The following is a 26,404-nucleotide window of genomic DNA, read 5'->3' as shown; positions in this document are numbered from 1 at the left end:
ATATGTACAAACGAGGCAGGTTTCCGAGCTGAGCTGGAGAACAGCTTTTGGGTTGCACCCGGGAGGCTACTTCACTGTGCGGAGACACATCCGTTCCCCAGAGCGACCCCAACCGCGGCCCGGCTCTTCCCCAGGAGATGTCAGCACTTTGTCACCCCTGGATCGCGTTATCGGCAGCGCGGCAGGGGAAAAGCGGAAGAAAAAAAAAAAAAAAAAAAGGACGAAGGTGCAGAGAACCAACAGATAGGGTTCTTGCCTTCAACCTGGAGTGAGTACCTAGGGTAGACGCGGTAGCCGTAGATACCTAAGGTAGGTAGGTACCTAGGCAAGGCAGGTGCTCTGTACCTAGGTACCGCGCAATCTTCATGATTGACTCGAGCGTTTCATTCTTTTCCGTCTCTCTCCAGGTTTTTATCCCACCTACCTCCCTTTTGCCTACATCTGGCTTGCCCCTCTAACTCGTCATCGACGCCATTCACAGCCCAGATGCGAACACCGCATCCCCACACACCCTTCTCCAACCCCCCCGCCCCATTCATAATTCCTCCAGACTTCTCGTCCCTCCCCGTCCTCTCTCCGTCCACCCATCAAGACAGCTTGACACCTTTGACCCAAGTCCGCGATCGCTCTTAGGAGTGCACAATTCGGCCCACACCACCTTCGGCTCTACAGGCATCCTCTGCTCCCCATCGGTGTAAAGCTCTTCACGAGCATCTCTCCACCTGCCGGGGCGAGGTGAGGGTTCTGCTGCCTATACATATATCGTCATATCCCGGACGACGTTGTAGTGGCCGGGAGTTGTGTAGCCTCGCTAAGCACTGGAACAGCCGGCCCTGGGCACCCGCCTTCCGTCTGATATTACCGTTACCGCCGACTTACCCTGTCCCCGTTGGCGGTCGACCTGGCTTCTATTCTCATCGTTCTGACTCTTCTTCCCTCGGCCGCAAGCCGTTGTCGGCTTCGCAATCTGCCGGTTTCCCTCTTCCCGGTTATTGTTGTCTGAGCACCCAGCCTCTGGCGATAAGTGATAGGTACCCTAGCTGTCTGCAGACAAGCCGCGGCCAAGTAGCCGTACTTGACATATACATGCATGTTGCTGCATGGAAGCCAGCTATTCGTTCCTCCATTGCGTCGAGATCCCGGCACTCTGTGCCCTTCTCGGACAGTACCTCATTTTTGTCGAAAAGCGGTCCACTCAGACGGTTCGAGCAGACCCAGACGGGAAAGACCCTCGCCCCAAGTGCTCTCGGATTGCACCAGGACTGGCCTGGCTGATCTCCAACATACACTGTCCTCGACAGTTGCGACTCTGGAACGTGCTCAAGGTACCCATACTTGCCAGGGGCCTGCGGTGCGTATCCCGTTCTCCCGCATCACTCAAGGTTCCAGTACACAGCACGCCGCCACCACAGTTCACCTACCGTACTTGCACACAGCTGCCACAGCATATACATACACATACATGCACATATGTCCACATCAAAAGTGCAGAGACGCAGAAGCCAAACAGTGGCGCTGGTGGGGATTCTCGGTGCTTTTGAACCGCCTCCGGCGCCGGATGGGTGAAGCTTTTCTACCCTTGAATGTCGCGATGCTGCTGCCGTAGCGTCCTCGGACATGGATGATGGGATGTCCTACCGAAGCAACAAACCCTCGTTAGCCTCCTTGCATGAGATCCCGAGATTATGGAGCTTCTCTCTGCGCTGCTATGGAGCGCATGGATGGTCCCTTAAGATTTGCTCCCTTGTGCAGAAGTAGAGATAACTAGTCGATATCTGACTGGGTGAGCCGGCTGGTTCACAGTGGTGCTTTGGCTCTAGAGAGGGAAGACAAGCATCTTCACTTCCGCTCCTGAACCTTGTCTAGCCCCTGGTTTCTTGACGCTGCTGCTTCCTACCTTCCCACCCCCGGACTGCATCCACCAAGGATTGACACATATCAGCACGTCAGTGCTTCATATCATAGCAACCAAACCGTCGTTACTATACTTAAAGAGCCTGGCGAGACCCCCACTCTTGATCTGAGTTTACGAGCATCCGCCAGCTTTTCCTCACTTGCTCCATCCACTCCAGATCCGTTTCCCCTGGCCCTGAGAGGTTTTCACCCCCTCCTTCATAACCATACACAAGCGTCGCCACCAGACTTGCCTCTGCCCCTTCACATTTTTATCTTTTTCTGTCCCTCGATTCTCTCGCGTTCCCTGACCACCCTTCAACTCACATCATCCCGCGCCCACGTACACCAAACAGAGCCGCAGTGGTGCTTCTCGGATCACACAGCAAGCCTTTGGTCCCCTAGCTGCGCTCCCCGGATTCCCAAACCCCACGGGGAAGACCCCTTTTTACGGCCCCTCGTTGGCTGGACACACCTATCCCACCTCTACATCCCACTTACATCCCACGCCCCCCGTTTCCCTTCCTTGAAGATGGCGCCCTCCGCAACTGGTGACTCGGCGCCAATGCACATACCCGCCATGTCAAAGGCTTCAACGATCAATGCGTCAGTCCTGCATGGCCCGCGTGATTTACGATTGGTAAGTTTGTCTTTATAGCTGTCACCCCGCCCCTCGCCTTCTGACCCCTGGGTGCCCCAAGAGATCTTAGATCGGTCGGTTACACAGGGACTATGATAGGGGTCGTTTCTCAGCCTTGACATTTTCGGCCAGCTGCGTCCAATGGTCAAGCTGCTCACACCACGTTTAGGAGCAAAGACATATCCAAGAACCGGGGATTGGTGAACTACAGGTTGCCATCAAGACTACAGGAATCTGTGGATCTGATGTGTCCTACTACAAGAAGTTCGCCAACGGTGACCTTTGTGCCTGCCAGCCCCTTTCTCTGGGTCATGAGTCCTCGGGAACCGTCGTTGCCATCGGGCCTCACGTCACCGGCTTTAATGTTGGTGACCGCGTTGCACTCGAGGTCGGTATACCCTGTGGCCAGTGTGGTATCTGCCGCCAGGGGAGGTATAACCTCTGCAAGAAGATGCGGTTCAGAAGCAGTGCCAAATCGTTCCCGCATTTCCAGGGCACTTTGCAAGATCGCATAAACCACCCCGCAACGTGGTGTCACAAGTATGTTTGGCAATCTACATGTCTCGTCATAGATCGGACGCCTAAACCTTGTCTTTCTAGGCTCCCCGAGAATATCTCCTTTGATGCTGCTGCTCTGCTTGAGCCCCTCTCAGTAGCCCTGCATGCTGTCAACCGGGCCACTCCTACGCCTGGCTCCAGTGCACTTGTACTTGGTGCGGGAGCTGTTGGTCTTCTGACCGCCGCCATGGCTCGCCAGTCCGGATGCTCTACCGTCACCATTGCAGATGTGGACCAAGGCAGGGTCAACTTTGCCATCGCCAAAGGCTTTGCCACACACGGCTATGTGGTGCCAAAACAGCTCCACACCTCTTCCAGCTGCTCATCACTGTACAACAGCAGCAACTCGGGCACGTCGACGCCTTGCGAAGGCGTCATGACACCCGCCAGCACCATCTCGTTTCAGAGTTCCCTTGACACGGCCAAGACACTCGCTGCCGAGATGCTCGCCGAGGCAAACGACTCTAGCCCTTTGATCGATGACGAGGGCGATGGCGTCGATATCACGTTTGAATGTACTGGCAAAGAGGTGTGCATGCACACAGCCCTGTACGCCACCAAGGCCGGAGGAAAGGTCATCATGGTGGGCATGGGGACGCCGATCCAAACCCTTCCCATGTCGGTAGCCCATCTACGCGAGATTGACATCCTGGGTATCTTTCGGTATGCCAACACCTATGCTACCGGAATAAAGCTCCTCTGCGCCCGCAACAGACCAACCCGTGGCGGGTATGTTCTGCCGAACTTGGACGAGATGGTCACCCACCGCTTCAAGGGCCTCGACAATGCCAAGGGGGCGTTTGAGCTCGCGAGCAGGACCGTGGATGACGACGGCAATCTCGTACTCAAGGTCGTCATTGAAGCCGAGTAGACTGTGCAGACTCATGATGATCAGCCCCCCGCCTCGGTTTCGACCTCTCTTCTTTGATCTCAGCTTCTTGTATATGAAGACATCTCTTTTTCGGTATTGCCAAAGCAACAATATAGATGGATGGGTGGACAGGAAATGGGTCTAATGATTACCACGATGATACCTTGTCATCCCTAAATCAGGGATTGGCAGTGTTTTCTTTTGATTTTTTTTTTGGATGTTTTTTTTCTTGATTACTTTTTTGCCACTTTCTCTCTTATTAGAGTGTGCGATCATTTCTTACCTACTATTACTGTCATCACTTTGTTTTTTTCTCTCTCTTTTAGGTTCCAGCGGTTTGAAGCAACAAAGACTGGGATGGGATAGACAGATGGGGGACATGACCTTTTTGCCTTTTTCTAATCACTACTTTTTATTATTTTTTTTATCTTTCTGTCTCTTTCACGATGATGCTGTTTTCATCTCCTTGGTGTGATCAATCTTTCGTCTTTGGCTTTGTTCCTTTCAATGAACACCAAGGGTTCACCAAATCAGATGTTGCTGTGCTATCGATAATGCCACTGGGCATTGCAGAAGGTTCCAAGCGCAGCAGGTAAGCAAATATGGAGCAGATGAAGAGCTGTGATTCACATCAGGGGAGCGATAACAATATGGTGATAGAGAGCAGAGGGGTTCGGAAGCTGGTTGGGGCTTGAATGTGGGTAGGCAGACCAATTCTACTGTGTTGTTTCTCCTTGGTCGCTGTCTATTTTCTCACTCACACATGCTATATCTGTTTTGGGAGTTTTTGTGAGGTCACCAGTCAGACTAGTAATCAAGTAGTCTCTAATTTTGCATGACTTTTACCGGTGTATAGCTTTGTTGGCTCAAAGGCATAGCATTTTCCTGTATTCGTGGTGACTGGCTGATGCTACCACCAATCATGTTTCCTTTCCATGCCCATGCCCTTGCCTGATTTCCTGACCCTGATTCATGCCCCTGTCCTGTCTTGCCCGGATGTCTAACGCCATACATAAACTCATCATAATTGTCATCGCTTTATCTTGCTCACCGGGGACACATATTCGTTATGTTTCGTGCATGTACATGTCTGCTGCCCTTAGCGCTCCCCAACCCCTTCACCTCCTGTTTTTGTAGAGCCCCTCGGTGTTTATTGTGGTCCGCTCTCGTCGTCACGAGCACTTTAATCAGAGAGGTTGTGAAGCATATCGGAGGCACCACCAAACTCTTGTGAAACAGACCCTGTCGTGCCAAACTCAGCATGTCCCCTCGAATGAATAGGGCTATAGGAACCGGTTAATTCATAGTCATTGCTCTTGTCTCCCACTGGCCCGCCATACCCAACACCACCTCTCGGTCCACGTGTTTGTTTTGATGACTCCAGGATGCTGAACTTTTTACCTGCCTCCTTGACCTCAGCGACGCTGGTCAACAAGTCAGAGATCAAAGAGATGAGTTTTACATCGTTGGTCTCCTGCAGCATTTCCTTTCGCAAAGCAGCCTGTTCAGCAGGGGTGACAAGGTCAATGTTGGTGACCAGCGACTGAATGTGCCGGAGTATGTTATTCGAGGGAATCGTGTATTGGCCGCCAGAGGCACGAGCAGCATCAGAAGCTTCCTGTGTGGTTTGCTTTCCTTCCGTGAAAGTGGGAGGGAGGCGTTGCAGATAGGTGATGATCAAAGCGATACGTGATTTGAGCATCTTGATAGCATTGAACTTTGCTTGGAGCGCAGCCATGTACTCTGACTCTGACCTGGTGAGGTTGATGTCGGGATTGGGTGGCTCGGCCTGCGGTGGGGAAGAGGAGGGCTCGTCCTTTTGTTTCCCCTTGCCTTTACTCGGACTGACTGGGTTCTTCGAAACGGAACCAGAGGTCATAACGGCCCTACGCTTGCCCTTGCCATCCGTCACGGCGATCTTTTGCTCAAATTGCTCAGCGATGTTTTTGGTTTCGACTGGGGTATCATCTGCCGAAGCGTTGGCGCCACCCTCACGAATGAACTGCATGCCTATCATCTCGGCCTCTCCAGTCTCAGTTGCGTAGGGAAGTTTGCGGAAGCGGAGAACCATGTTGGTTGGGTTTTCGGAATCCTTCATCTCCTTATCTTCACCTTCGGCCTCCATGTTCGACTCATATATCGTGATTGGAAGCGGGTCCCCAGCCGCGGGAGAAAGCATGTCCTCCAGATGGAATCCTAACAATACGGCGGACTCGTTGACAGTGCTGATTTGGCGGTGGATTGGCAGGTGGAGGACTGTTGGGCCCGACTTGGGCACGAGGGCATACCAGCCTACCAGGTCGAGCTGTGGTGATTTGTGGACAAGTTTCACTTCCGCCACGTTAGTTGCCAAAACGCGTACTGCTTAAATGACTGGATGAATTCTCATACTTTGATCCAATCTTTGCCTGAACCATTCTTCATCGAGCTCGTAGACACCACCATCCTCCTCCTTCTTCACTGACTTGATGCTGAAACTGTGCTCAATAGTGATCTCGCGGCCATTTTGCTGACCAAGAAGTCCACCAACAACGGCGCCCTTGTAGTTCCTTTGGTAACCTCTGGTAATAAAGTCGGAAATCTCAAGGATCGGGAGTGGGTGAAGAATGATTTGGAGACCGGAGTCTGATGACTTCTGGACGGATAGCAGCTCGTTGGCCCCTCCTGCCTGGTTCGCCATGGTGGTGCTTCTTCGGTTCGTGATCGCTTCTGGGTCGAAAAAAATACTTATGGCTTCTTTGGGCGTGTATTTGGAAGCAAGTTTGGTAGTTACTTCGATTTCGTTGGGAGACAAACACAAGATTGTTGGTGGAAGAATTAGGGAGAGCTGGAGATGATGCGGGGAGCAATTCACAAGGCAGAAGCTCAGCCTTGCCCTGCCGTTGGGAGCTTGGGCCATAGGCGAGTGGGGACTCAGAACCCACGCAGTGGTGGCCAGCTGCTCACAGACTTGTGACAGCTGCAGTAGCGTAGCTCAGATCTTGGCACCCCCTTTCCCCTTGTTCAGGAGCTGCACCTTTCTGAGACAAAACACAAGACTCCAACATGGTGAACATACCATATTGGAACCCCTCATTCACCTTTTACTTCAGGTATATAGAGCCTCAGCTGAGAACCTTGATGCATAATCATCGAAAGGTCTACTCTACATTTCATCCTAATGCGCACAACAGCCCAAGCTTTGCTCTCCTGCTGAATCATGAAGCCATGTACAACAAGCTGCATCCATTCAATAGTCCCCTTGTCCCGCATTCCAACTCTTCAAAGATGCCTCCTGTGAAGTACTTATCGGATCAAATGACAGGCTCCCATGTGTTCCTTTTTCACCGCCAGCTTTTTAACGCGATGCTTTGAATCGTTGGACATATAACTCGCGCTTGCCCTGAAGCCAGTTCGCACCCACACATCCACTGCCGACGAAAAAGTAGCCATCATGTCGTCTTCGAAACAGCAGGAGAAGGGTTCAGCGTCCCAGCTAGTGGCAGCAAAGCCCGCTCAAGCAATCCCAGCCAAACGGACGGCGGACGATGATGAAGTGGAGTTTATATCTTGTTGTCCCGTCAAGAAGCCACGCCTGAACGACCAGCCAGCCCCAAACCCACACCTGAACAATCAAAAGCTAGACCTGGCAGTTTCTAGAATAACCAAAACCAGCGCGCAGTTACATCCAGCTTCTGCTAGCCATCGCCATGCTTCCGATCAACCTGCACCACCCAGCAGCGTCACTAGAACTACTGACACTGGGCCAGCCCCATCTCAGGATCCTAGCCCCAGAATGAGCCCCGAACAACCCAGTACATTAATCCAAGTTCTTGAAAGCTTTGCCTTCCCTACGGATTTCCCTCCAATCAGTCGCGTGCCACGCATGTCGGTGGCAGTTTCACCCAAACAGATGTCGCAGCCAATGCCATCTACAAGCCATCCAACATCGCTTTTCGCCAGTTCCAGCGCTTTGTTCAATTCCACATCGTCGCCATGTTTCGAGCAAGTCCCCTGCCTCGATTTTGGGGGGATCGCAATGAACAATCTGGCGTATGAGACAGGTCAAATGCTTTCACCATCAGATAACAATGCTCTCATCACTAGCAGCACACACATGTCCAGTCAGATGATCAACCAAGCAGCATTTGGACCAAACGCTATTCCCTTTGCAATGTACTCTATGGGAAGTCTTGTTCCAATGCCACAACCAAACATGAACTTGAACATGAACTCGAGCCCAAACCCGTGGATGAATCCACGTCCAATGCAAAGTCAGAGTCCACCGGTATTGCAACCTCACAACCCGAAACAAGAGCAACAACCACGACACATGTTGATTCCACCGGGCTCGCAATCGACGCCAGGGCGCCCATGTTGCCCAACCTCTGTCCAAAGTCCGATTCATAATCAAAGCCCATGCAAGCCACCCGGCCTTCATTGCACCGTAGTTCAGCAAGAGCACATGCGTTGGCTTCAGCAAGCTCCTCTTCAGCCATCCTCTCAACTGCAGACGCAAATATTACCAGTGCTCCCACCACCACCACCACCCCAATTGTTGAAAGCACCCACCGCAGCCCCCGAAAAACAGCCTCTCAACAAGACAAAATTCACCATCCCCCTCCGCAAAAAGCCGTCTCCAAACTTGCTCATCGACATTGCCGAAACGGCCGAGGAAACCTTCCCGTACGACGAGGTGGCCGCCCGCCACGGGGTGACGCCCCAAAAAGTCTTTGATACGCTCTCCGCCATTGTTCTGATTCCGCTGTTGCGCTGTCCAACTGATAAACGCCGCGCTGGAAAGTTGGCACATGATAGAGTCAAGTTTTATACCCAGAAGAAGAATACCATGGGAAAGGAGAAGGGGGAGGTGACGAGGGTAAAGGAGGTGAGGCAGTTTTTGGAGGAGAATAGACAGCAAGGGGGGGGATAGAAAAACACGGACGGTTTGCTTCTGTTTGCTTCTTTTTGGATTTTCTTTTTTTGTAGGAAACCAAGAATACGGCAAGCAGGCTACTCGCCGTAATGTTGTGAGGCCCTCAACGACCATCTGGAGCTGCATTCGGCGGGATCAGTGGCTAGAGTGAAAATTCGATACAGAATACGAGGCTGGTTCTGTTCGATAATGGATTGCCTGGAAATATAGCTAGACGGGCGATGCAATGAAGAACGAGGCAATGAATAACGAGGTATTGGAATGCTTGGTCTGCTCGTGGTAGATGATAGGGTCTCGGGGGCCGCGGCGGTAGTAAGACTGCGTTTTGTGTTGGTGGTAAGCGACAGCGTCTCGGGACATGCGACGGGAGTATCCTCGACTTGAACCAAATCACTACACCCTATTGTCAAAAATATACGAGAAAAGGTTGTGGGAGAAGAGAAAACTGCCGTACATACCTGTCAGGCTCTTTCTGAGCAGCCGCACGACCTTCACATCGGGCGTTCTTGACCTCTGCCTTTTCTTGCATTGCCTGATGTCTCAATCGCCCCTCGATAGACTTGAGGTTGCTTAGCCGTTCCTCTGTCAGTCTGATCTCGTCGGCCACGTAAACATCCCGGCTTCTGGTGATAGCATCTAGCTTTGCTAGACTGTCGTGTGAACACAGCGTTGTCTCGTTGGATTCCAGCTGCACCAGTTGCCGATCCAGCCAGATGAGCCTGGTAAGCTCGGGAGACCTTTCCATCAGCATCACTTGCTCTTCATTCAGGCGCTCAATATCCCCGTCAAGAGATTCGAGTAATTGATTCCCCGTGGCCCTGTTCTCACAACGCCCGGAGTCCCTCTTCCTTTGGAGAGAACTCTTCCTTTCTTGCATGAGCAACAGTTCCTTCATGGCCCCTTCCTCCTTCGCCCGTTCCATTTGTGCGTGGATCATCCGCATGGTTTCAGACTGTTCTTTTCGTACTCGTTCTAGCTCAGATGATAGACCGTCCAGGTCGGGGAACTCTTCCTTGAGAGCCCTGACTTCCCGGTTGGCGGAGATGATCTTTTCCCGGAGAGACACAAGCACCTCCTGCTTCGCATCGTTGCAATATGAATCCCAAGCATCCTGGAGCCTGCTGGCTCTTGAAGTGTCCACCTGGGTCTTCGCGATACAGTGGCCGCATCGCTCGTCTTTTTGCCCGATGAACTGTACTTGAGGCTCGTTGCACCAAGGGTGGCACCGTTCGTGGAAGCTGACATGGAAATGACCACAGCTCATTCTGGACTTTGTTCCCCGGCACATGGTGATGGCCTACCCGAATGTGGGGTGCCTTCGGGCCTGTTCTCTGGACGATGCGATGTGACGTCTGCGATTGGGATTTTTGTCGATGGGTTCAGTTAACAAATGTCATGGGACGAGGACGAGATCGTGGGTTTGTTTTGCAAAAAGACCGGAGGATCGAATACCATGCCCCAAATCAGCCACCGTACCTACCCAACTTGAATCAAGACGTCATGGTCATTTTGAGTTTGACCGACCCAAAGCCCACTGGGCAGCCGTCCCAGACCTGTCTGCTGTCCGGGTACCGCCATTGCGGTGGTTAGCGCATGTACGAGAGATTTCGAATGAAATGGCATTTGAGTTTATTTTCTGTGCGATTGTTCCGCTGAAAGTGTTGAATCAGACAATCCAGTCGGACCAAATCTCGGACGGCAGTTACGGCTGTCGTTGAATACCGAATCGGAACGGGACCGGCCTTGGCACGTTCCACAGTTCAGATCCTTCGGCGACCCCCGATCGGCTTTACAGGCGACAGCAGGGTGCTTCCCGGTTGCGTTCACCTCGTGCTGTGGAGGATATGCAAGGAAAGTGTCACGAACCGGCGAACGGCACACATCCGGGTGGTTCCCCCACGTCCTCTCCTCCAGTCGCTAAAACCTACAGATATTTTCGTTGGATCCTCCTTTCCCCGTTGGGATCTGATCACCGTGGGCCGTCTTTAGAAAATTGAATTACGTGCTTCAAAAAGTGACGTACTTGCCCTTCCTAACCAACCATCGTTTACTCGACCCAGCACAACATTGATCTCTGCATCCGTTGTAGCATTGCTCCTTCCGTCAAAACATTCGGTCTCCCTGCAAGACACCGCCAATTGCCTCGGTCTGGTTCCCCGTGATATTTTTTACAAAAAGAAAAGCATCACCAGAATGATCTTTGTGGTGGAATTCTTTTCACTCCTACTCAAACAAATCCATCGAGATCAACTGAAATAAATCACCACGGAGCGATGTCCTCCACGGGAATCGACCTTATTGCCAACCCAGGAGGCCATGATCAGGAGAAAGGGGGCTTATCATCTTCTCTCAGCAATGGTGGCACCGACGAAAAGAAAAGGGGCCCCCCTTCATCGCCGTCGCTCTCCGGGTCCCAGGTAGAAGAGCATAGCATGAGACGCCAGCTTAAGTCTCGTCACATTCAACTTATAGGTAACCATTTGCCCTAGGCAACCCCACTGCTCTTGCTTCTTTTCGTAACTAACACGCAGAGATAGGAATTGGCGGGACAATCGGCACAGCCCTCTATGTCCAGATCGGCCGTGGTCTCCTCCAAGGTGGACCCGCCTCCCTCTTCCTCGCCTTCACCATTTGGTGCTCCTTCATCCTTGCCGTGACGCTCTGCATGGCCGAGATGGTGACCTACCTTCCCATTTCCTCGCCATTCATCCGACTCGCTGGCCGTTATGTCGACGAAGCCTTTGGTTTTGCCTGCGGGTGGAATTTCTTCATCTTCGAGGCCGCGCTGGTGCCGTTTGAAATTGTTGCCTGCAATGTTATTTTGCATTATTGGAAAGGCTCCGAGATTGTACCCGCTGGAGGAATCATCGCCATTATCATCTGCTTGTATGGGTTGATCAACGTGCTGGCTGTGCAGTGGTATGGAGAGGTGGAGTTTTGGGCTGCGCTGGGAAAAGTGCTGCTCATTATTGCCCTCTTGATCTTTACCGTGGTGGTAATGTGCGGTGGGAACCCGACAGGAGACAGGTTTGGGTTTCGATACTGGAGCGATCCAGGCGCCTTTGCCGAGTTGTACCACACAGGAGACTTGGGGAGATTTCTAGGATTTCTGCAGTGTTTGATCCAGGCATCGTTCACCATAGCAGGGCCGGATTATGTGAGCATGGCAGCCGGGGAGGCGGAAAACCCGAGAGTGGTGATGCCCAGGGCTTTCAATGCCGTGTTTTACCGGCTAACGACATTCTTTATGCTCGGAAGTTTGGCGGTTGGTGTTCTCGTGCCATACACTGACGAGGAGATGAAGATAGCATTCTCGACGGGTGCACCGGGCGCAGCTGCAAGCCCATATGTTATTGCGATGAACCGGCTGAACATCAGGGTGCTGCCGGATATTGTCAATGCTATGGTCCTGACGGCGGCCTTCTCGGCGGGAAACAGCTATGTCTATTGCGCTTCAAGGTCTCTTTACGGCATGGCGCTAGAGGGGAAGGCTCCAAAGATATTTACAAAGGTCACAACTAAGGGAGTGCCTCTGTATGCCGTCTTGGTAGTTTTGGGAATCTCGCTCTTGAGTTTCTTGCAGGTCTCAAACGATGCCGCAGTGGTGCTTCAGTGGTTTGTGAACTTGGTCACGGCGAGCCAACTGATCAACTTTGCCTGCATGTGTGTGACGTACCTGCGGTTCTACTATGGGATGAAGGCTCAGGGGTTCAAGAGAGACGACCTGCCGTACAAGGCCATGTTGCAACCTTATGCGGCGTGGTATGCGCTGATCGGGACGTCCGTCATGACGTTTGTCGGAGGGTACACGGTTTTCCTGCCCGGAAAGTGGGATGTGCCAACGTTCTTATTTTCGTAAGTCTAATTCCGGACCAAGTCAAGAGTGCCCAGCTGACTGAGAACAGGTTTACAATGATTGCGGTATGTCCGATTTTGTATCTAGGATACAAGTTTGTCAACAAGACAAAACTGCATCGCTCAGATGAGATCGACTTGGTAAAGAATGTCGATGAAATTGAAGAGTACCAAAGGACATATGTTTCCAGCCCCCCAAAGTACGTATTTTTCTATATCAGTTGCGAAAGACCCTTTCTTTTTACTAACGTCACGACAGGAACGCCTTTGACAGGGTGCTGGATCGGTTGTTTGGATAGAGCGATATTGGTGACAGAAGAGCAGAGAGCGACAAACCTAGTGAGAGTAATACTCCAGCAAAGTTAGTGATATATAAGTTTCTCCTGGTTTTCACTTTCGATTCCAACATTACATGCTACCAGAAAAACAAAACAAAAACATTTGATTCATGTCCTGGGATTCCTCAAGAATCCAACAACGCCGCTGCAGTACCCAATCAAGTCATCCAGCCTATCTCTTTCCCGCGCTTGGTGCTCTTTCCACTCGTCCAGCGCCTTGAGAAGACAGTCGTTGGCCATCACAAGGTCGTAGTGCAGCTTCAGGAACACAGTCATCCACGCCTGTGTCAGCTCGTAGTCTCTTCTGGCGATCAGCCTGCTGGTCAAGGCCTTGATAAAGTGAAGCAACTCGTTATTTTCGTAATCGTGCTCACTGTTGCCCATGGAGAGGGACCGGAGCTCAAGATCAGCCGCCGAAGGAGGAAGAGATTTGAGGTGCTCGATAAACTCGGTGTCTGTATGCAGGGTCAGCCATCTTGTTATCCAATCATCACAACGGCGGGAAACTTACAATCACCCTTTTCCCCGCAGGCAGTCAGCTTGCTGGAGAAAGCCTGCTCTTGCCTCGTAGCATCTAGCTGCGTTATCCTCGATACAACCTCCTTGCCCTCCTTGTCGTCTTCAATAGGAGGTAATAGCGAGTTCGATCCGCCAACAGATGGCAAGAAGAATGGTGCCTTTTCGGGCGCCTTGGGGGCCTCCTTTGGCTTGTTTCTTTGCTTGATCAAGTCGATATGCAGAAGGGTTTGCCATCTGCTCTTGGGGACCAGAGACAAGGTCATCATGTCAGAGGAGAGCTGGTCAATTACTGGCGCAGTTACGCCATCATCGGCTGGTTCCGAGGCATCATCCTCAAAGGCAGCGTCAATGAGACCTTCGCCACCTTCACCGGATGCCGTCGGCAGAGAGCCGGCCGCCTCGCCAATCTCGGCGTCCGAGATTTGCCGGGTTGGGACGTGCTTGAAGAGCGTTCTGTTAGTCCAGAGTTGAACACCAAGGCTGCCTTCACACGAGCCGGCTAGGAACTCGCCCGTGTTGGAGAAGGCGAGGGCGGTGCAGGGAGTTTCCGTGCGGAATGCGTCGATAAGATGGCTTGTGGGCAAATCCCAGATGCGAATGATGCAGTCTTGAGAGGCAGCAATGATCCACCTGCCGTCATTGGAGAAGCAAAAGTCGTTGATGTCTCCCCGGCAGCCCCAGAATTCTCTGATCGTTTGCTTGGTTCCAATATCGACAACCCGGATGGAGTGGTCGTCACAGGCAAACGCGATAAGGTCATTGCCTGGATGATAGCGGCAGGTCACTATCTTGGTCATGGGCGCCCAGTTGATTTCGTCGATCAAGTTGCCGGTGGAAAAGTCCCAGAACTTGATCTTACCGTCGAGCGAGCACGAGGTAATGGTTGTGTTGAGAGAGTCAACAACAAGACCTGTTACCGCCGCTGTGTGCTTGCCAGTGCCCGGCGGGAAGCTCTGGGCTGACCGTGCCTGAAGCTCGTTGACCTTGTCCAGCGCTCTCAGCTGCATCATCTTGATCTGCCTCAATTGGGCCGGTGTCAACCTGGAAGGGAAACGTTGCTTGTGCCGACCTGACTGAAGGTTATAAGTGTCGATACTGCCTCCCTCCGACCCGACCACAGCGAAAGTGCCACATGAACTGATGGCCACAGTGGAAACATTCATGCCGTCGCCAGTCTTGAATGCCCAACGACCAGCTCTCTTTCGTCCCCAAAACCATGTGCGAGCCCACGGGTCGTTCTTGTGAGCGGTAACGACACTCTCCCAGCCCGTCATTCCGCTGAGCTCGGCATTAGAGTATTTTGTGCTGTTGGCCTTGTCCCAAATGACCTGCTTTCCGGGCATAGCACCAATACCACCATCGCGGTTCAGTGAAGATGCGATGCATGTGATTTCCGGGGCCTTTAGATCCTCCAAGGTTGTGCTTGGGCCTTGAATTAAAGACCCACCAGCAAGAATACCGGCTTTCTTTGCCTTCTTCCGAATGGCACCTTGTGATAGTTCGGTACTCTGACCGTCTCTTCGCAAACTCCATCCCCAGAGACTCCTATCGTGCCCACCGCTCATAAGCCACTTGTTTCCAGCCTCTGCGCCATCGAAATCAGACGGCAAGAATTGCAGGCAGCTGACAGGCGCCGCATGTCCACTTCGCTGGTGCAAAATGCGAGGTACTGGCGAGAATGGTGTCTCGTCAAAGATCCAAGACTTGAGAGAGTTGTCGAGACCGCTTGTGATGATCACGGGCTGACCGGGAAGAAACTCGATTTTGCTGATACCGCCACCAGCCGCCTTGTTGCGTGATGGGGGGTTGTGGGCGCTGCGCAAAACACCCATCGATCTTCCACCCTTGTTGAGATCCCAGAAAGTCACATCCCCACTAAAACCAGTTGCTGTAGCCATAACACCATCCTTCCGGCCATCCTCCCCGGCACCCTGACCATCAGTCCGGAATGAGATGCAGGTAACGGGAGCACCTTCACTGCCAGCCTGGATCTGCAACACTTTCTTGTCTGTGAGAACGTTTTGAATGACCAGAGAACCGCCAGAGTACGAGATGGCGAGCAACGACAGAGCGGGCGAGGGTTGCAGACAAGTCACGGACCCGCTGTTGGGTGCGGGCGGCAGGATCGTATATACGAGCTTGCCGGTACTGACGTTCCAAATTTCAACCCAACCATCCTTCCGGCCGACAAAGATCTTGTTCAAGAAGGTTGGCATGTTGCAGACGCCGCCCGTAATTTCATTGTCGCCCCTCTTAGCCGCCGCAGTAAAGAGAGTAGTGTAGTGTTCCAGTGTAGCCGACTTGAAGACCTCTATCCTCGTGACACAGCATGCGATAATCCACGAGCCAAAAATGACAATCTGTTTGATGGGTTGATCGAGGCCGGTAGGGAGCTGAAGCTCAGCAGCCTTTTTGCCGCGCTGGAAGGCCCATAATCCTTGAGATTCACCCTTGCTCGGGTTTCCCCAAGCAGCATATACCTTTTCTTTCCAAGCACAGGTGGCGGTTATATCGGCGGGAGTCTGAGGGCGGGTGACGAACACAAGATTGAGACCGCGCTTGAGATCGTATGTTTGCAGGGCACGGCCGACAGAAGTCGTGATCTGGAAGGTGGTTTTGCCAAGGGGAATCGTGGCAAAGGGAACGCTTGTTGGTGAAACTAAACCAATGGTCTACAGGACTCAGGACTGTCAGAATTGTTTCCATCTCGAATTTGCATAGTTTTCTGTGGTTGGGTAATGCGTACCCGGAAAGGCGCAAAAATGGCCGAGCCGCTCCTCTTTGAAGATGGCTGCGCTTTCACGATCGCATCGCGCTTTTGCCGCTTCGTCGAAGGGTGGTCGATCTCTGAGTGAGGCATGGTTGTCGCGTTGCAGCTCACGAGGAGCTTTCTATCACAAAAAACCACTCTATACGCTGCCAATGGCCTTTGTCGCGAGTAAAATATTGGTGATGGAAGTTTTCTTACAGCAGCAGCCTCGCTGAACCAAGCCCGTCCAGAAATTTTCAGCCACACATGGGAAAGGGGACTTGGGACCCCACCCAAACTTTTTCGATCGGCCCCACAACCACCGAACACCGACCCCAGGCCGGGTCGAGGGTGCCGAAGACATATATGCCAAGACACACCGCCGGCAGGCACCCCCGCTCCGGATTAACACACGAACATGGCAGTTTTTCGACGCCATAATCGAGAATCTGAACCATGACAGGGGCTTCATGCAAGCCAGCCGAAAGCTTCTTCACCGCCTGTTTTCCTAGGACAAGCCAAACTGCTTGGCCTATGGGAGCTCGACATGACACCAGAGAAGCGGATGACTACCAAGCGGGTCACGCGAGCACTTACCCGTTACGCACAGCACTCAATATGACACCTTGTGGCCACAGATCGCAGAACTGAGGCATTGGCGATGCAAACTGCTGAAGACTGTGGGAGGAATCACTTGCAGATGGAACATGAGAATACCCCTCAGGGTTGAGACAGCATGTCCCATCAATGCAAACGGAAACAGAGACAAGATTAAAGACAGATGCCCCACCATCCCAATGACACATGTTGGCTCGTGCTCTGCGGGCCAGGGCGTCATCATGCTTTGTGTGCCCCTCCCAGGTTTCCAAACTGCCCCGCCAGGGAAAAAATAGCCCTGGTTGGCAGCAGTGCAACCACGATTCGGGAGCCGGGTTGGCCCATCCAGAGAGCCCAGCGAGGCCAGTCGTGGCAGTCTGGCCATCAGCTTCGTGCCCTTCTCTCGGCCCCTTCCATTCGCATTGGCCATTCGCCATTGAAGAGAATCTACGGATGCCACTGCTTGGCTGGGCCACTACTGTCCCAGACTCTTTCATTTTCACGTGGAACAGACGGCACCCCAGAGCGGAATCGGATTGCGGCAGGGACTGGCACAAAACAAAAGTGTTTGGCGTTCTTGTTTTTCGTTCTGCTTCTGTTTTGTTTCTTCCTATTGCTTGGTAGAAAATCAGCTCTAGACCGTTTATTGCCACATCTTGTCAGTATCGATTGACCATTCTTGTACCATAAATAATCCCCGTCGTGTCAGTCTTATCTGACTGGTAGCATTTCGGTATCGAGCATTTCCAGACCGTCCACAAACACGTCTCTTTCAGCCTCCCTTCCCCCTGAAGCCTCTCGTTCTTTTGTTCCCTTCCAGGAACCAGCAAGCCACACACCGAGAGTGCCGTGCCAACCCAAAGGAAGAAGCTCGAACTCGTTCCGGTGCCCGCATTTTCTGTCCTAGCCATGGACACAAACTCTGACAAGTCGAAGCTTGACGAAGCAGGCCTATCATCGGTGGAGTCCACAGAGCCGGTGAACGGATACTTTGCGCCACGAGAAAAGGGAAAAGAGCAAGGACAGGCAGAGCCAGCTGCAAACTCAACGTCGCCAGCAGTCACACCGGCAGGCGCGCCGCCACCAGCACCAGTCTCGCCGGTGAGAACTAGAACGCACCGAACCAGCTTCCATATGCGCAACCTCTCCTCGTCTTCTCTCGCCAGTCTTACCAACCGCAAGAGCAAGCAGGCCGATCCTGGAACAACTCTCGCGGAGGCCCACGTTGACCGCACGAATCTCTCCATGCCCCCACCTTCCACGGCTATTACTCACCAAGCGTTGAAAGCCCATCTGCCAGCCCAAGGTCATCTTGTCCGTCGAGACTCATCCCATTCCGACGCCTGGAGCGAAGACGCCACCAGCCTCCGCCGTGTCCCAACCAATCCCTCCGAGCAACCTTATTCCCCTCGAGATTTTGGAGATTCTTCTTCGGCAACCGCCATTGAAGAATCCGAGACCCCTCGCCTGTTGCCCAGCACTCAGAGCGAGACAGGACTGTATCGCCACAACCAACTACCAGAACCCGCCTACCGCAGCGCCCGCTCTTCCTTTTCCGAGGCCGGCGCAAGCGCCAGCAACCGCGTGAGCATTGGGTCGATTTATAGTCTTGCCTCTGCTCGCGGAGTCATCAGCTCAGCTGCTTCTGCCAACGGAAGCGACAACAATAGCATCTCTGGCGTCCCTGGCCATCGGTCAGTGTCTGGCATCATGGCTACCAATAAGGCAGCCCAGCCTGAAGCGACCATGTCGAACGTCACAGTTACCACGGGAAGTCAGGGATCTCATCAGGGTGCCCTTCAGCTTGCTCCTCGGGAGGCGAGAGGTCAAACTGTTGGTGATATAGGGAAGACGACTGGTCAGCAATCTCAAGCAAGTGGCGATACGCAGCAGAAAACAGGAACAACCCCTACTCCTCGTCCTCAACCTACTCGATCGCGAAGCCGGGCCAAGCGCAGGTTCAGCGGTAGTACCGCGGCCAGCAGCCACAGCCCTAGCGGAGACCGTGTCGTTTCCCATCATCACCACCGCGGAGAGAAGGAAGAACCTAGGCCCGCTCCCTGGGGCGTCATCGGCGTCTGCGCGCTGGACGTGAAAGCCCGGAGCAAGCCTAGTAGAAATATCTTGAACCGCCTGATTCAGAACCGCGAATTCGACGTCTGTGTATTTGGGGACAAGGTTATTCTTGACGAGTCCATTGAGAACTGGCCCATCTGCGATTACCTGATCTCATTCTACTCGGACGGCTTCCCGCTTGACAAGGCCATTGCGTACGTCAAGGCCAGAAAACCTTTCTGTGTCAACGATGTGCCTATGCAAAAGATTCTTTGGGACAGAAGGCTGTGCTTGAGACTGTTGGATAGAATCAACGTCCCCACTCCCCAAAGAATTGAAGTCAACCGTGATGGCGGCCCCCGGCTTCTTACACCTGACGTGTGTAAGCACATCAAGGACATTAGTGGGATTGTCTTCGAGCCCACGGATCCTGATCCGGAGGCCGCCAGAGCAGCTGCTCCCCGCAAGGTTGAGCTGCTGGATGGTGGTGACATCCTGTCCGTTGACGGAACCTTGATCAAGAAGCCATTTGTCGAGAAGCCAACCAGCGGTGAGGACCACAACATCATCATCTATTTCCCTTCTTCCGCAGGCGGCGGCGCAAGGAAGCTTTTCCGGAAGATTGGCAACAAGAGCAGCGAGTATGTCGAGGGACTATCTGTCCCGAGGTGCATCACCCATCCCGAGGAGAGTTTCATCTATGAACGCTTTATGCAAGTTGACAATGCTGAAGATGTAAAAGCTTACACGGTTGGGCCAACATACTGCCACGCAGAGACGAGAAAATCGCCAGTGGTGGACGGCGTCGTGAGGCGTAACACGCACGGCAAAGAGGTCCGGTACGTCACAGGGTTGAGCGCCGAGGAAAAGGAGATCGCCAGCAAGATCAGTACCACGTTTGGTCAGCGCGTTTGCGGTTTCGACTTTTTGCGCGCCGGCGGGAAGAGCTACGTAATCGATGTCAACGGTTGGAGTTTCGTCAAGGATAATGATGATTACTACGATCACTGCGCCAACATTCTCAAGGAGATCTTCATCAAAGAGAAGCTTCGCAAAGAGGGACTCACCCCTCCCATTCCATCGCCTGCGATCTCCGACGTGGACCCTATGGCGGCCAGCATGGCGGTTCGTGCGGCGTACGCGAATAAGGAGAGGGAGTTGGTCGCCCATGTGGCTGCCCAGCAGGCGCAAAGCAGGGCAAGTATGGACAAGCCAGCTGTGGCCAGGGAGGTGCCAGGTGAGGTGGTTAGCAGCCAGACAATCACGATCAAGGGAGACTCGAAATACGGGAGCATACCTGCTAGTCCCTTGGCCAGTCAGTTCTCGTCTTCGGTGGCTGACAGTGTACCTTCTACTGCCCCCTCGACTGTTTCTGCGGCGCCTTCTGTCATGCAGGTTGACACGCCGACAACCGTTACCGCCGTCCAAGATGACCAAGAACCTCCTCCTCCACCGCCCCCCAAACCGAGTTGGAAGCTCAAGGGTGTCGTGTCCGTCATTCGTCACGCGGACCGAACGCCAAAGCAAAAGTACAAGTTCACTTTCCACACTGCGCCGTTCATTGAGCTTCTCAAGGGCCATCAAGAAGAGGTTCTTCTCATCGGCGAGCCTGCCCTCGCCAGTGTCCTCGATGCCGTGGATGTGGCAATGAGGGAGGGTGTTGAAGACCGCAACAAGCTCAAAGCTCTCCGCAACGTGCTCATCAAGAAGGGCAGCTGGGCCGGCACCAAGGTTCAGATTAAACCCATGTTCAGGAAGAAGCCAGAGGACAAGGAGAAGAAGAAGGACAAGAAGAGCGATACTTCGGCTGAAGATGACGGCAAGACTGAGAAAAAGAACGAAATCGACACAATGAAGGAGGAGGACCACCCACTCCAGACCGAGACCGAGGGCGAAGGTGACAAGGCCGACAGCGATGCGTACAAGACCCGGAGATCGCCTAAGCGCCATGATTCTCTGTCAGGCGTCACGATGTCCAAGTTCACCGCCGCGGAAGAAAGCCTCGTTCTCGACAAACTCCAGCTCATTGTCAAATGGGGCGGCGAGCCCACGCACTCTGCTCGCTACCAAGCGCAGGAGCTCGGCGAAAGCATGCGCAGTGACTTGGGCCTCATGAACCGCGAGGTTCTCGATGAGGTTCATGTCTTCAGCTCCTCGGAGCGTCGCGTCGTGACTTCGGCTCAGATCTGGGCGGCCAGCTTCCTCAACAAGAAGGATGTGCCCGAGGATTTCATCACCATTCGTAAGGATCTTTTGGATGATTCTAACGCGGCCAAGGACGAGATGGACAAGGTGAAGAAGAAGCTTAAGGGGCTTCTTCGGAAGGGCAACGAGAGGCCGCCTCAGTTCGCTTGGCCAGACAACATGCCTGAGCCGGCCGAGGTGCAGACGAGGGTGGTGCAGCTGATGAACTTCCACCGCAAGGTCATGCAGCACAACTACGCGAAGCTGTATAGTGGTGCAGTGAACTCGCTGAACGCCATCAACAACCCCTCTTCTGGTGATAAGGGCGCCGCCGATGGGAACTCCACCTCTGGTGTGTCAATCTCGTCGCTTGCGTCGGTTGGTTCCTTGTCGCAGGCTAATGCGGTGACGGGCATCCAGGCGAGGTGGTGCTGCGGTGAGGATGCGGAGCTGTTCAAAGAGCGCTGGGAGAAACTCTTCGCCGAGTTCTGCGATGGCGAGAAGGTTGATCCGAGCAAGATCTCGGAGCTCTATGATACCATGAAGTTTGATGCCCTCCACAATCGCCAGTTCCTCGAGTGGGTGTTTGCGCCACCAAAGAACATGCTTGAAGATGAGTACAAGACCAATTTCGGAAAAGGTCCGTCGCCAGCGGCATCTTCGTCGTCGTCGTCGTCCAACGGGAAGACGTCAACCGCGTCGGCAACGGCATCCAGCTCTGTGCCGGCGATCGCCAGCGGAAAGGATTCGGAGGATAGTGTTCGAGCGGCACCTCTGCCAGAGGAGACTAAAACAGAGAGGTCAGCTTCGAGTCTTAGTGAGAAGATTGAGAAGGAGGGCCACAAGGCTGTGAAGCGGATCTTCCGTAGGAGGTCGTTCCTCAACGGCCTGCGACCCTCGAGCAATGTCGACGCTGAGCTTCCAGAGAGGTACTTTCACCTTCACCGCGGCAACAGCCAGACAAAGGCCAAAACCGACGCCCGATTTGAGCCCCTTCGGGAGCTGTACCAGCTGGCCAAGGTTCTCTTCGATTTCATCTGCCCGCAGGAATACGGCATCTCGGACAGCGAGAAGCTTGAGATCGGTCTTCTGACCTCGCTCCCCTTGCTCAAGGAAATCGTCCAGGACCTCGAGGACATGCAGGCGTCCGAGGAGGCCAAGTCATTCATCTACTTCACAAAGGAATCTCACATTTACACGCTGCTCAACTGCATTCTGGAGGGCGGCCTCGAGACTAAGATCAAGCGGGCCACGATCCCGGAACTGGACTACCTGTCGCAGATCTCCTTTGAACTGTACGAGATGCCGGCCAACCCACCCATTGACGCCGAGGGCACACCCGTGTTCAACTACAGCATCAAGATTACCATTAGCCCCGGCTGTCATGTGTTCGACCCGCTGGATGTGCAGCTCGACAGCAAGCACTGCATTGGGTGCGCGCCCAGGAGAAGCCTGACGGCTCATGCCGACTGGATGTTTGTTATTGAGACCTTGAGGGCAAAGTTCCATCAGTAAGTTCCTATTTTTTGCTTTCTTTGTCATTCTGTTTGTTGGGCTTTGGATGCTCTTCCTTTGCTCCGCAACTCCCATCCCCCCGTTAGCCCCTTCGCATCATGTCATGCCATGCCGGACCTGTATCAGAGGGCCGGTCGGTCAACCCAAACAGGACCAACCTTTGGTTCCTTGGTTTTGGTGATCTCGTTGGTCACGTTGGGCATATATCAGAGGCTTATATTTGTGGATTTGCTAACGCGTGCTTGTCCATTCAGAGTCAAATTGCCCAAGACCTTTTTGGCCGTCAACCTATCGGATGCCTTTACGTTCCAAGAGAAGCAGCACAACGGTGACGAGAACGTAGCTACTCCTGGTTCAACCGGTGGAGCTGAAGGTGGCGAGAAGGAAGGCCTGGAGATGAAGACGGTTGAGCATGCCGCCGCCACCACTACTGGTCCTCTTGATAATACAGCTGAAACCACGGGGGACGCTGCTGCCGCTTCCGAAAGCACCACCATCACCACTGCTGCTACCACTGATGAGGTGGAGACTGCCACGCCGACGAATGAATCTGTCGCTACTGTCGTCGCCACCCCAAAGGTGGGCGAGATCAAGGAAGGACAAGCCGAAGAAGCGGCGGAAGAGGGTGTGGATGCGTCTACACCTGTACCCACACCTGTGGCCGCCGCCGCTGCTAGTAACATGACCGCCACCCTCAAGACAAGCGACCCAAAGCCGGAAGCTGCTGCTGACGACAAGCTGTAAACTACCGCGCCGCACGGGTAGGGGACGGGGCGGGTGGGGAAGAAAGGACAGGATAGGGGGAAGCTTGTTGTTGTACATCATGATGTGCGTGGGTTGGGGGTGTGGATTGGTCTGGATCGCATCCTCAGCCCGCTCGTCTTCTTCATCGCGCCCCTGGATCGGAAGTCGTTGCCTGTCAAGTAACCTGTTGTCGTTCAGTGGGCCGGCCCGAATCGCCCAACACCGCACAGATTCAGTCACTCGTCATTCTCACACCCCCCTCCACTAGGCAGGCGGTCCCAGCAAAGAGAAAACTGTCACTTAACGGCCCGGGAGTTATATCTGAAGCGAACTAGACCGGGGTGTGGGTGCACTAGGTTGATCGATCACAAAAGTCATACCAACTTGGCACGCTTTTACTAGGTTCATGCTCTGCGGAACAGATAACGGTGAAAGTGTGTGTGTGCGTGTGTGTGTGTGATGTCAACCATGGTGGCTTGCCTTCTTGTCTTGCCTTCTTGTTTTCCTGGTTGAGAGTGGAGATTTTGGTGTATGTAAATACGAAGCAAGTGGAGGATGGTGGTGACGAGTCCCGAAGTTCCGCCTAAAGAGGGCCGTTTGGCGTGTTTTTGCTTTCCTTCCTTTTTTTTTTCGTGCGCACAAGCATCATCGAAGATCCTTCAGCTTTCCATTGTTGTTAGCCTTGTCAGGGATAAAGTAGTAACAGCTGAGCCTAAGCCGGGGTGGGAAAGGCTTGGGAAACCAGGAGAGCGTTTTTGTCTCGATTAGGCAATCTGGCATTGCCTCTGGGCTCTGGGAATGGAGACGGACGGGTGTATGTGTTGCAAAAAGGATCGGTTGCGTAGGGAACCACACCGGCCGGTGCATTCATGAGATAGGAGGTCAACTGAGTAAGCGGCGTCTTTTACTCTGCTCGATGTGGACCTCCAATGCAAAGACGCACGACAAAGCGTCTTTGGTTGCGTTTGCTTGGACGTCGTGCAAGGGGAGGGTGGTGTTTACTTTTTCGAGGACTATAGGTACGGTCAGGCCGGGAAGGCCGGCCGAGGGTGGAAAAGAGCCAAAGAGAGGAAAGATGAAAAGGCGGCACCCATGGTTCAAGAAACAACGGATCCGGAGGTTTGCTGGTTTACAACTGGAGGAGTGGATTCAGAGACAACGACCCCAGCCTGTTTGGGAGAGATTGTGCTATCTGGGGGAAGGGCATGGAGGAATTGCTGGGAATGGGGGGGGCTATAGAGAAAGAAAGAAAGAAAGAAAAAAAAGGATAAACAGGGTTAGACATGTCGTGTGTTGCTGCTCTTTTGGGTGCTGTGCTGTTAGATCGTGAAACCTGGTGTCATCATTCCCACTTGGGGGGTTCAAAAGACCACGGACGAGTCCCGGCAAGTCAGACCAGGTCCGCCCGGTTTTACAAGTTCATACCCAGCATTTGCCTTCCCATTCGGTCGAGTGACAACAAAAGATTACAAAGTGATCGGTCACAAACTGGAACATCATACCACACAGACATACATCCAACTAAACTTTGTGGCTTTTTGGGCAGAGCTTGGTTCCGGTTTCGCGGGAGCTGTGAGAGGGCGGGACGGGCCAGCGCCAACAATTCCAGCCAGGATTGGCGCGCCTCTGAACGGGAGCTCTCCTGTAGCTTCGTGCCCTGTGCGAGATGGTGTTTCTGAAAGGTTTACGTCTGTTTGTGTGCAAGATGTGTCGAGGTCTGGCAATTGGTGGGAGATGGCGAAAAGCTTTTTCCATGTCTTTCTTCCCTTTGTGGAATATTCGGCGCACGGAGGTCAGGTCCGAGGCCAAGCGAGTTGTGTTGGGAGGAAGATCACAGAGAGTGCGGTGTACACACACGGTTTTTTTGGTTTTTTTGGTTTTTTTGGCTATCCAGACGTCGTCGCACATATCATATACGGTTGCTCTGTGATTCCGGGATTTGATGAGCACGAGCTGAGATTACCTAGCTGACAGCGGCTCAGTCTTTTCACGGCAACCCACGCCGCATCGCCCGGTGAGTGGTGAAGGTTACATCTGACGACCGACCGGTATGTCGGCTCATCGAGCTGCCTGCCCGCTCGAATAGCGTAGTAGCAAAGAACCAGGCCCACCGGTTTCACTTCGGGTGTCCTGCAATCGACATCACGGCTTGTGCGTCAAAGTACTTTGGTCGAGTCGAGGCTGGAATCAGCGGAATAAGAACAGCTCTGCCCGGTGCCATCCATGCGATTTGTCATTCCCGTGCAACATATTTTCCAAGTGAAGCGTGACATGGCCCATGATTAACCGGATCTGATCGGACAAGTGGATGTTCAAAAATCTTGTGTAGGAAGCCAGCTGACGAGGGTGTGGAGAGGAGGGGCAGGAACGACGAGGGGGTCTTGAACATGATCTGCTCGGGTTTTGTCACAACTTATGCGCGCAATCCCACTTCCGTCATTCATCCAGTCTTTGGGGAATGGGAAGAAGAGAGAACTGTACGGAGTATGGCGGGAAAGACCTCTCGGCAAATGCTGGACTACCATCTGGGCCCGGTCTGGTTAGAGCTGCAGAAAGACGTTAAGATTCTGCAACCTCTTGGCTACTCGGAAGCGAACGCAACCTTGAACTGTCGACTCTATCCCATACCTAGGTAGATGGTAGGGTCGCGTAGATTAACTGGTATCGCTTTCAGCAGTCCCTCCCCCAGCTGGAGATTACCTGACAATGGCTTGATGGGAATGACGATATTCAGAAACGATTCGAGCGTCTCCAAAGTGTCCCCTGATGAAGTGGTGGGTTTGGACAAACGTCAGTGCGCATCCGGTTGCCGGCAACACGATGCGGTTGCGATGCCATGACGCCCCGCAAACATGTGTTTTGTCCATCTATTCTGCTGTTATTTGACCGGTCTGCTTCTCCGAACCATGCTGCGAATGTATTACATGATACCACATGATACCACACGGTAGCTAGCTGAGGTTCGGGGTCG

The 26,404-nt window shown here is 53.2% G+C and overlaps 8 protein-coding genes across 8 annotated transcripts; 5 read left to right on the top strand and 3 right to left on the bottom strand.

Moving 5' to 3' along the window:
* Positions 1-459: 459 nt before the first annotated feature.
* On the top strand, positions 460-1,606 carry QC763_123765 (uncharacterized protein; the record flags this gene model as incomplete). The annotated part of the gene is made up of 3 exons (XM_062908943.1): positions 460-735; positions 828-1,165; positions 1,242-1,606. The coding sequence occupies exons 2-3, from the start codon at positions 1,087-1,089 to the stop codon at positions 1,604-1,606; spliced, it is 444 nt and encodes a 147-aa protein (XP_062772120.1). The 5' UTR covers positions 460-735; positions 828-1,086.
* An 819-nt stretch (positions 1,607-2,425) lies between these two features.
* On the top strand, positions 2,426-4,809 carry QC763_123760 (uncharacterized protein; the record flags this gene model as incomplete). The annotated part of the gene is made up of 3 exons (XM_062908942.1): positions 2,426-2,533; positions 2,703-3,073; positions 3,134-4,809. The coding sequence occupies 3 exons, from the start codon at positions 2,426-2,428 to the stop codon at positions 3,960-3,962; spliced, it is 1,308 nt and encodes a 435-aa protein (XP_062772119.1). The 3' UTR covers positions 3,963-4,809.
* QC763_123750 (uncharacterized protein) lies at positions 4,806-6,917 on the bottom strand. Its single transcript, XM_062908941.1, has 2 exons — positions 6,354-6,917; positions 4,806-6,293 (listed from the first exon to the last, which is right to left on the bottom strand). The coding sequence occupies exons 1-2, from the start codon at positions 6,859-6,861 to the stop codon at positions 5,146-5,148; spliced, it is 1,656 nt and encodes a 551-aa protein (XP_062772118.1). The 5' UTR covers positions 6,862-6,917; the 3' UTR covers positions 4,806-5,145.
* A 478-nt stretch (positions 6,918-7,395) lies between these two features.
* On the top strand, positions 7,396-8,874 carry QC763_123748 (uncharacterized protein; the record flags this gene model as incomplete). The annotated part of the gene is made up of 1 exon (XM_062908940.1): positions 7,396-8,874. One exon carries the CDS (start codon positions 7,396-7,398, stop codon positions 8,872-8,874), a length of 1,479 nt encoding a protein of 492 aa, XP_062772117.1.
* On the bottom strand, positions 7,975-10,612 carry QC763_123743 (uncharacterized protein). The gene is made up of 2 exons (XM_062908939.1): positions 9,336-10,612; positions 7,975-9,270 (listed from the first exon to the last, which is right to left on the bottom strand). Exons 1-2 carry the CDS (start codon positions 10,163-10,165, stop codon positions 8,955-8,957), a joined length of 1,146 nt encoding a protein of 381 aa, XP_062772116.1. The 5' UTR covers positions 10,166-10,612; the 3' UTR covers positions 7,975-8,954.
* AGP2 (General amino acid permease AGP2) lies at positions 10,396-13,224 on the top strand. The gene is made up of 4 exons (XM_062908938.1): positions 10,396-11,349; positions 11,415-12,732; positions 12,783-12,932; positions 12,992-13,224. Exons 1-4 carry the CDS (start codon positions 11,151-11,153, stop codon positions 13,029-13,031), a joined length of 1,707 nt encoding a protein of 568 aa, XP_062772115.1. The 5' UTR covers positions 10,396-11,150; the 3' UTR covers positions 13,032-13,224.
* UTP21 (rRNA-processing protein utp21) lies at positions 13,135-17,025 on the bottom strand. The gene is made up of 3 exons (XM_062908937.1): positions 16,336-17,025; positions 13,582-16,261; positions 13,135-13,525 (listed from the first exon to the last, which is right to left on the bottom strand). The coding sequence occupies exons 1-3, from the start codon at positions 16,447-16,449 to the stop codon at positions 13,179-13,181; spliced, it is 3,141 nt and encodes a 1,046-aa protein (XP_062772114.1). The 5' UTR covers positions 16,450-17,025; the 3' UTR covers positions 13,135-13,178.
* Positions 17,026-17,292: 267 nt separating this feature from the next.
* VIP1 (inositol hexakisphosphate and diphosphoinositol-pentakisphosphate kinase) lies at positions 17,293-24,666 on the top strand. Its single transcript, XM_062908936.1, has 2 exons — positions 17,293-22,685; positions 22,944-24,666. The coding sequence occupies exons 1-2, from the start codon at positions 17,845-17,847 to the stop codon at positions 23,431-23,433; spliced, it is 5,331 nt and encodes a 1,776-aa protein (XP_062772113.1). The 5' UTR covers positions 17,293-17,844; the 3' UTR covers positions 23,434-24,666.
* Positions 24,667-26,404: the final 1,738 nt, after the last annotated feature.

Source organism: Podospora pseudopauciseta, chromosome 1 (assembly GCF_035222475.1).
Source record: "Podospora pseudopauciseta strain CBS 411.78 chromosome 1, whole genome shotgun sequence".
Classification (NCBI taxonomy): domain Eukaryota; kingdom Fungi; phylum Ascomycota; class Sordariomycetes; order Sordariales; family Podosporaceae; genus Podospora; species Podospora pseudopauciseta.
Note: the sequence above shows the minus strand (reverse complement) of the source record. Positions and strands in the feature narration are given on the sequence as shown.

What these genes read in the sequence shown, in the direction of transcription:
- QC763_123750 (XM_062908941.1), bottom strand. Translation starts at nt 6,861, where the DNA reads ATGGCCCAAGCTCCCAACGGCAGGGCAAGGCTGAGCTTCTGCCTTGTG. An exon ending in CAGGCAAAGATTGGATCAAA is followed by an intron (nt 6,294 to 6,353) that starts GTATGAGAATTC and finishes ACGTGGCGGAAG; the next exon opens with TGAAACTTGTCCACAAATCA.
- VIP1 (XM_062908936.1), top strand. Translation starts at nt 17,845, where the DNA reads ATGGACACAAACTCTGACAAGTCGAAGCTTGACGAAGCAGGCCTATCA. An exon ending in TTGAGGGCAAAGTTCCATCA is followed by an intron (nt 22,686 to 22,943) that starts GTAAGTTCCTAT and finishes TTGTCCATTCAG; the next exon opens with AGTCAAATTGCCCAAGACCT.
- AGP2 (XM_062908938.1), top strand. Translation starts at nt 11,151, where the DNA reads ATGTCCTCCACGGGAATCGACCTTATTGCCAACCCAGGAGGCCATGAT. An exon ending in TCGTCACATTCAACTTATAG is followed by an intron (nt 11,350 to 11,414) that starts GTAACCATTTGC and finishes ACGCAGAGATAG; the next exon opens with GAATTGGCGGGACAATCGGC. An exon ending in TATGTTTCCAGCCCCCCAAA is followed by an intron (nt 12,933 to 12,991) that starts GTACGTATTTTT and finishes ACGTCACGACAG; the next exon opens with GAACGCCTTTGACAGGGTGC.
- UTP21 (XM_062908937.1), bottom strand. Translation starts at nt 16,449, where the DNA reads ATGCCTCACTCAGAGATCGACCACCCTTCGACGAAGCGGCAAAAGCGC. An exon ending in CCATTTTTGCGCCTTTCCGG is followed by an intron (nt 16,262 to 16,335) that starts GTACGCATTACC and finishes TGAGTCCTGTAG; the next exon opens with ACCATTGGTTTAGTTTCACC. An exon ending in CTGCGGGGAAAAGGGTGATT is followed by an intron (nt 13,526 to 13,581) that starts GTAAGTTTCCCG and finishes CCCTGCATACAG; the next exon opens with ACACCGAGTTTATCGAGCAC.
- QC763_123743 (XM_062908939.1), bottom strand. Translation starts at nt 10,165, where the DNA reads ATGTGCCGGGGAACAAAGTCCAGAATGAGCTGTGGTCATTTCCATGTC. An exon ending in GCTCAGAAAGAGCCTGACAG is followed by an intron (nt 9,271 to 9,335) that starts GTATGTACGGCA and finishes AATAGGGTGTAG; the next exon opens with TGATTTGGTTCAAGTCGAGG.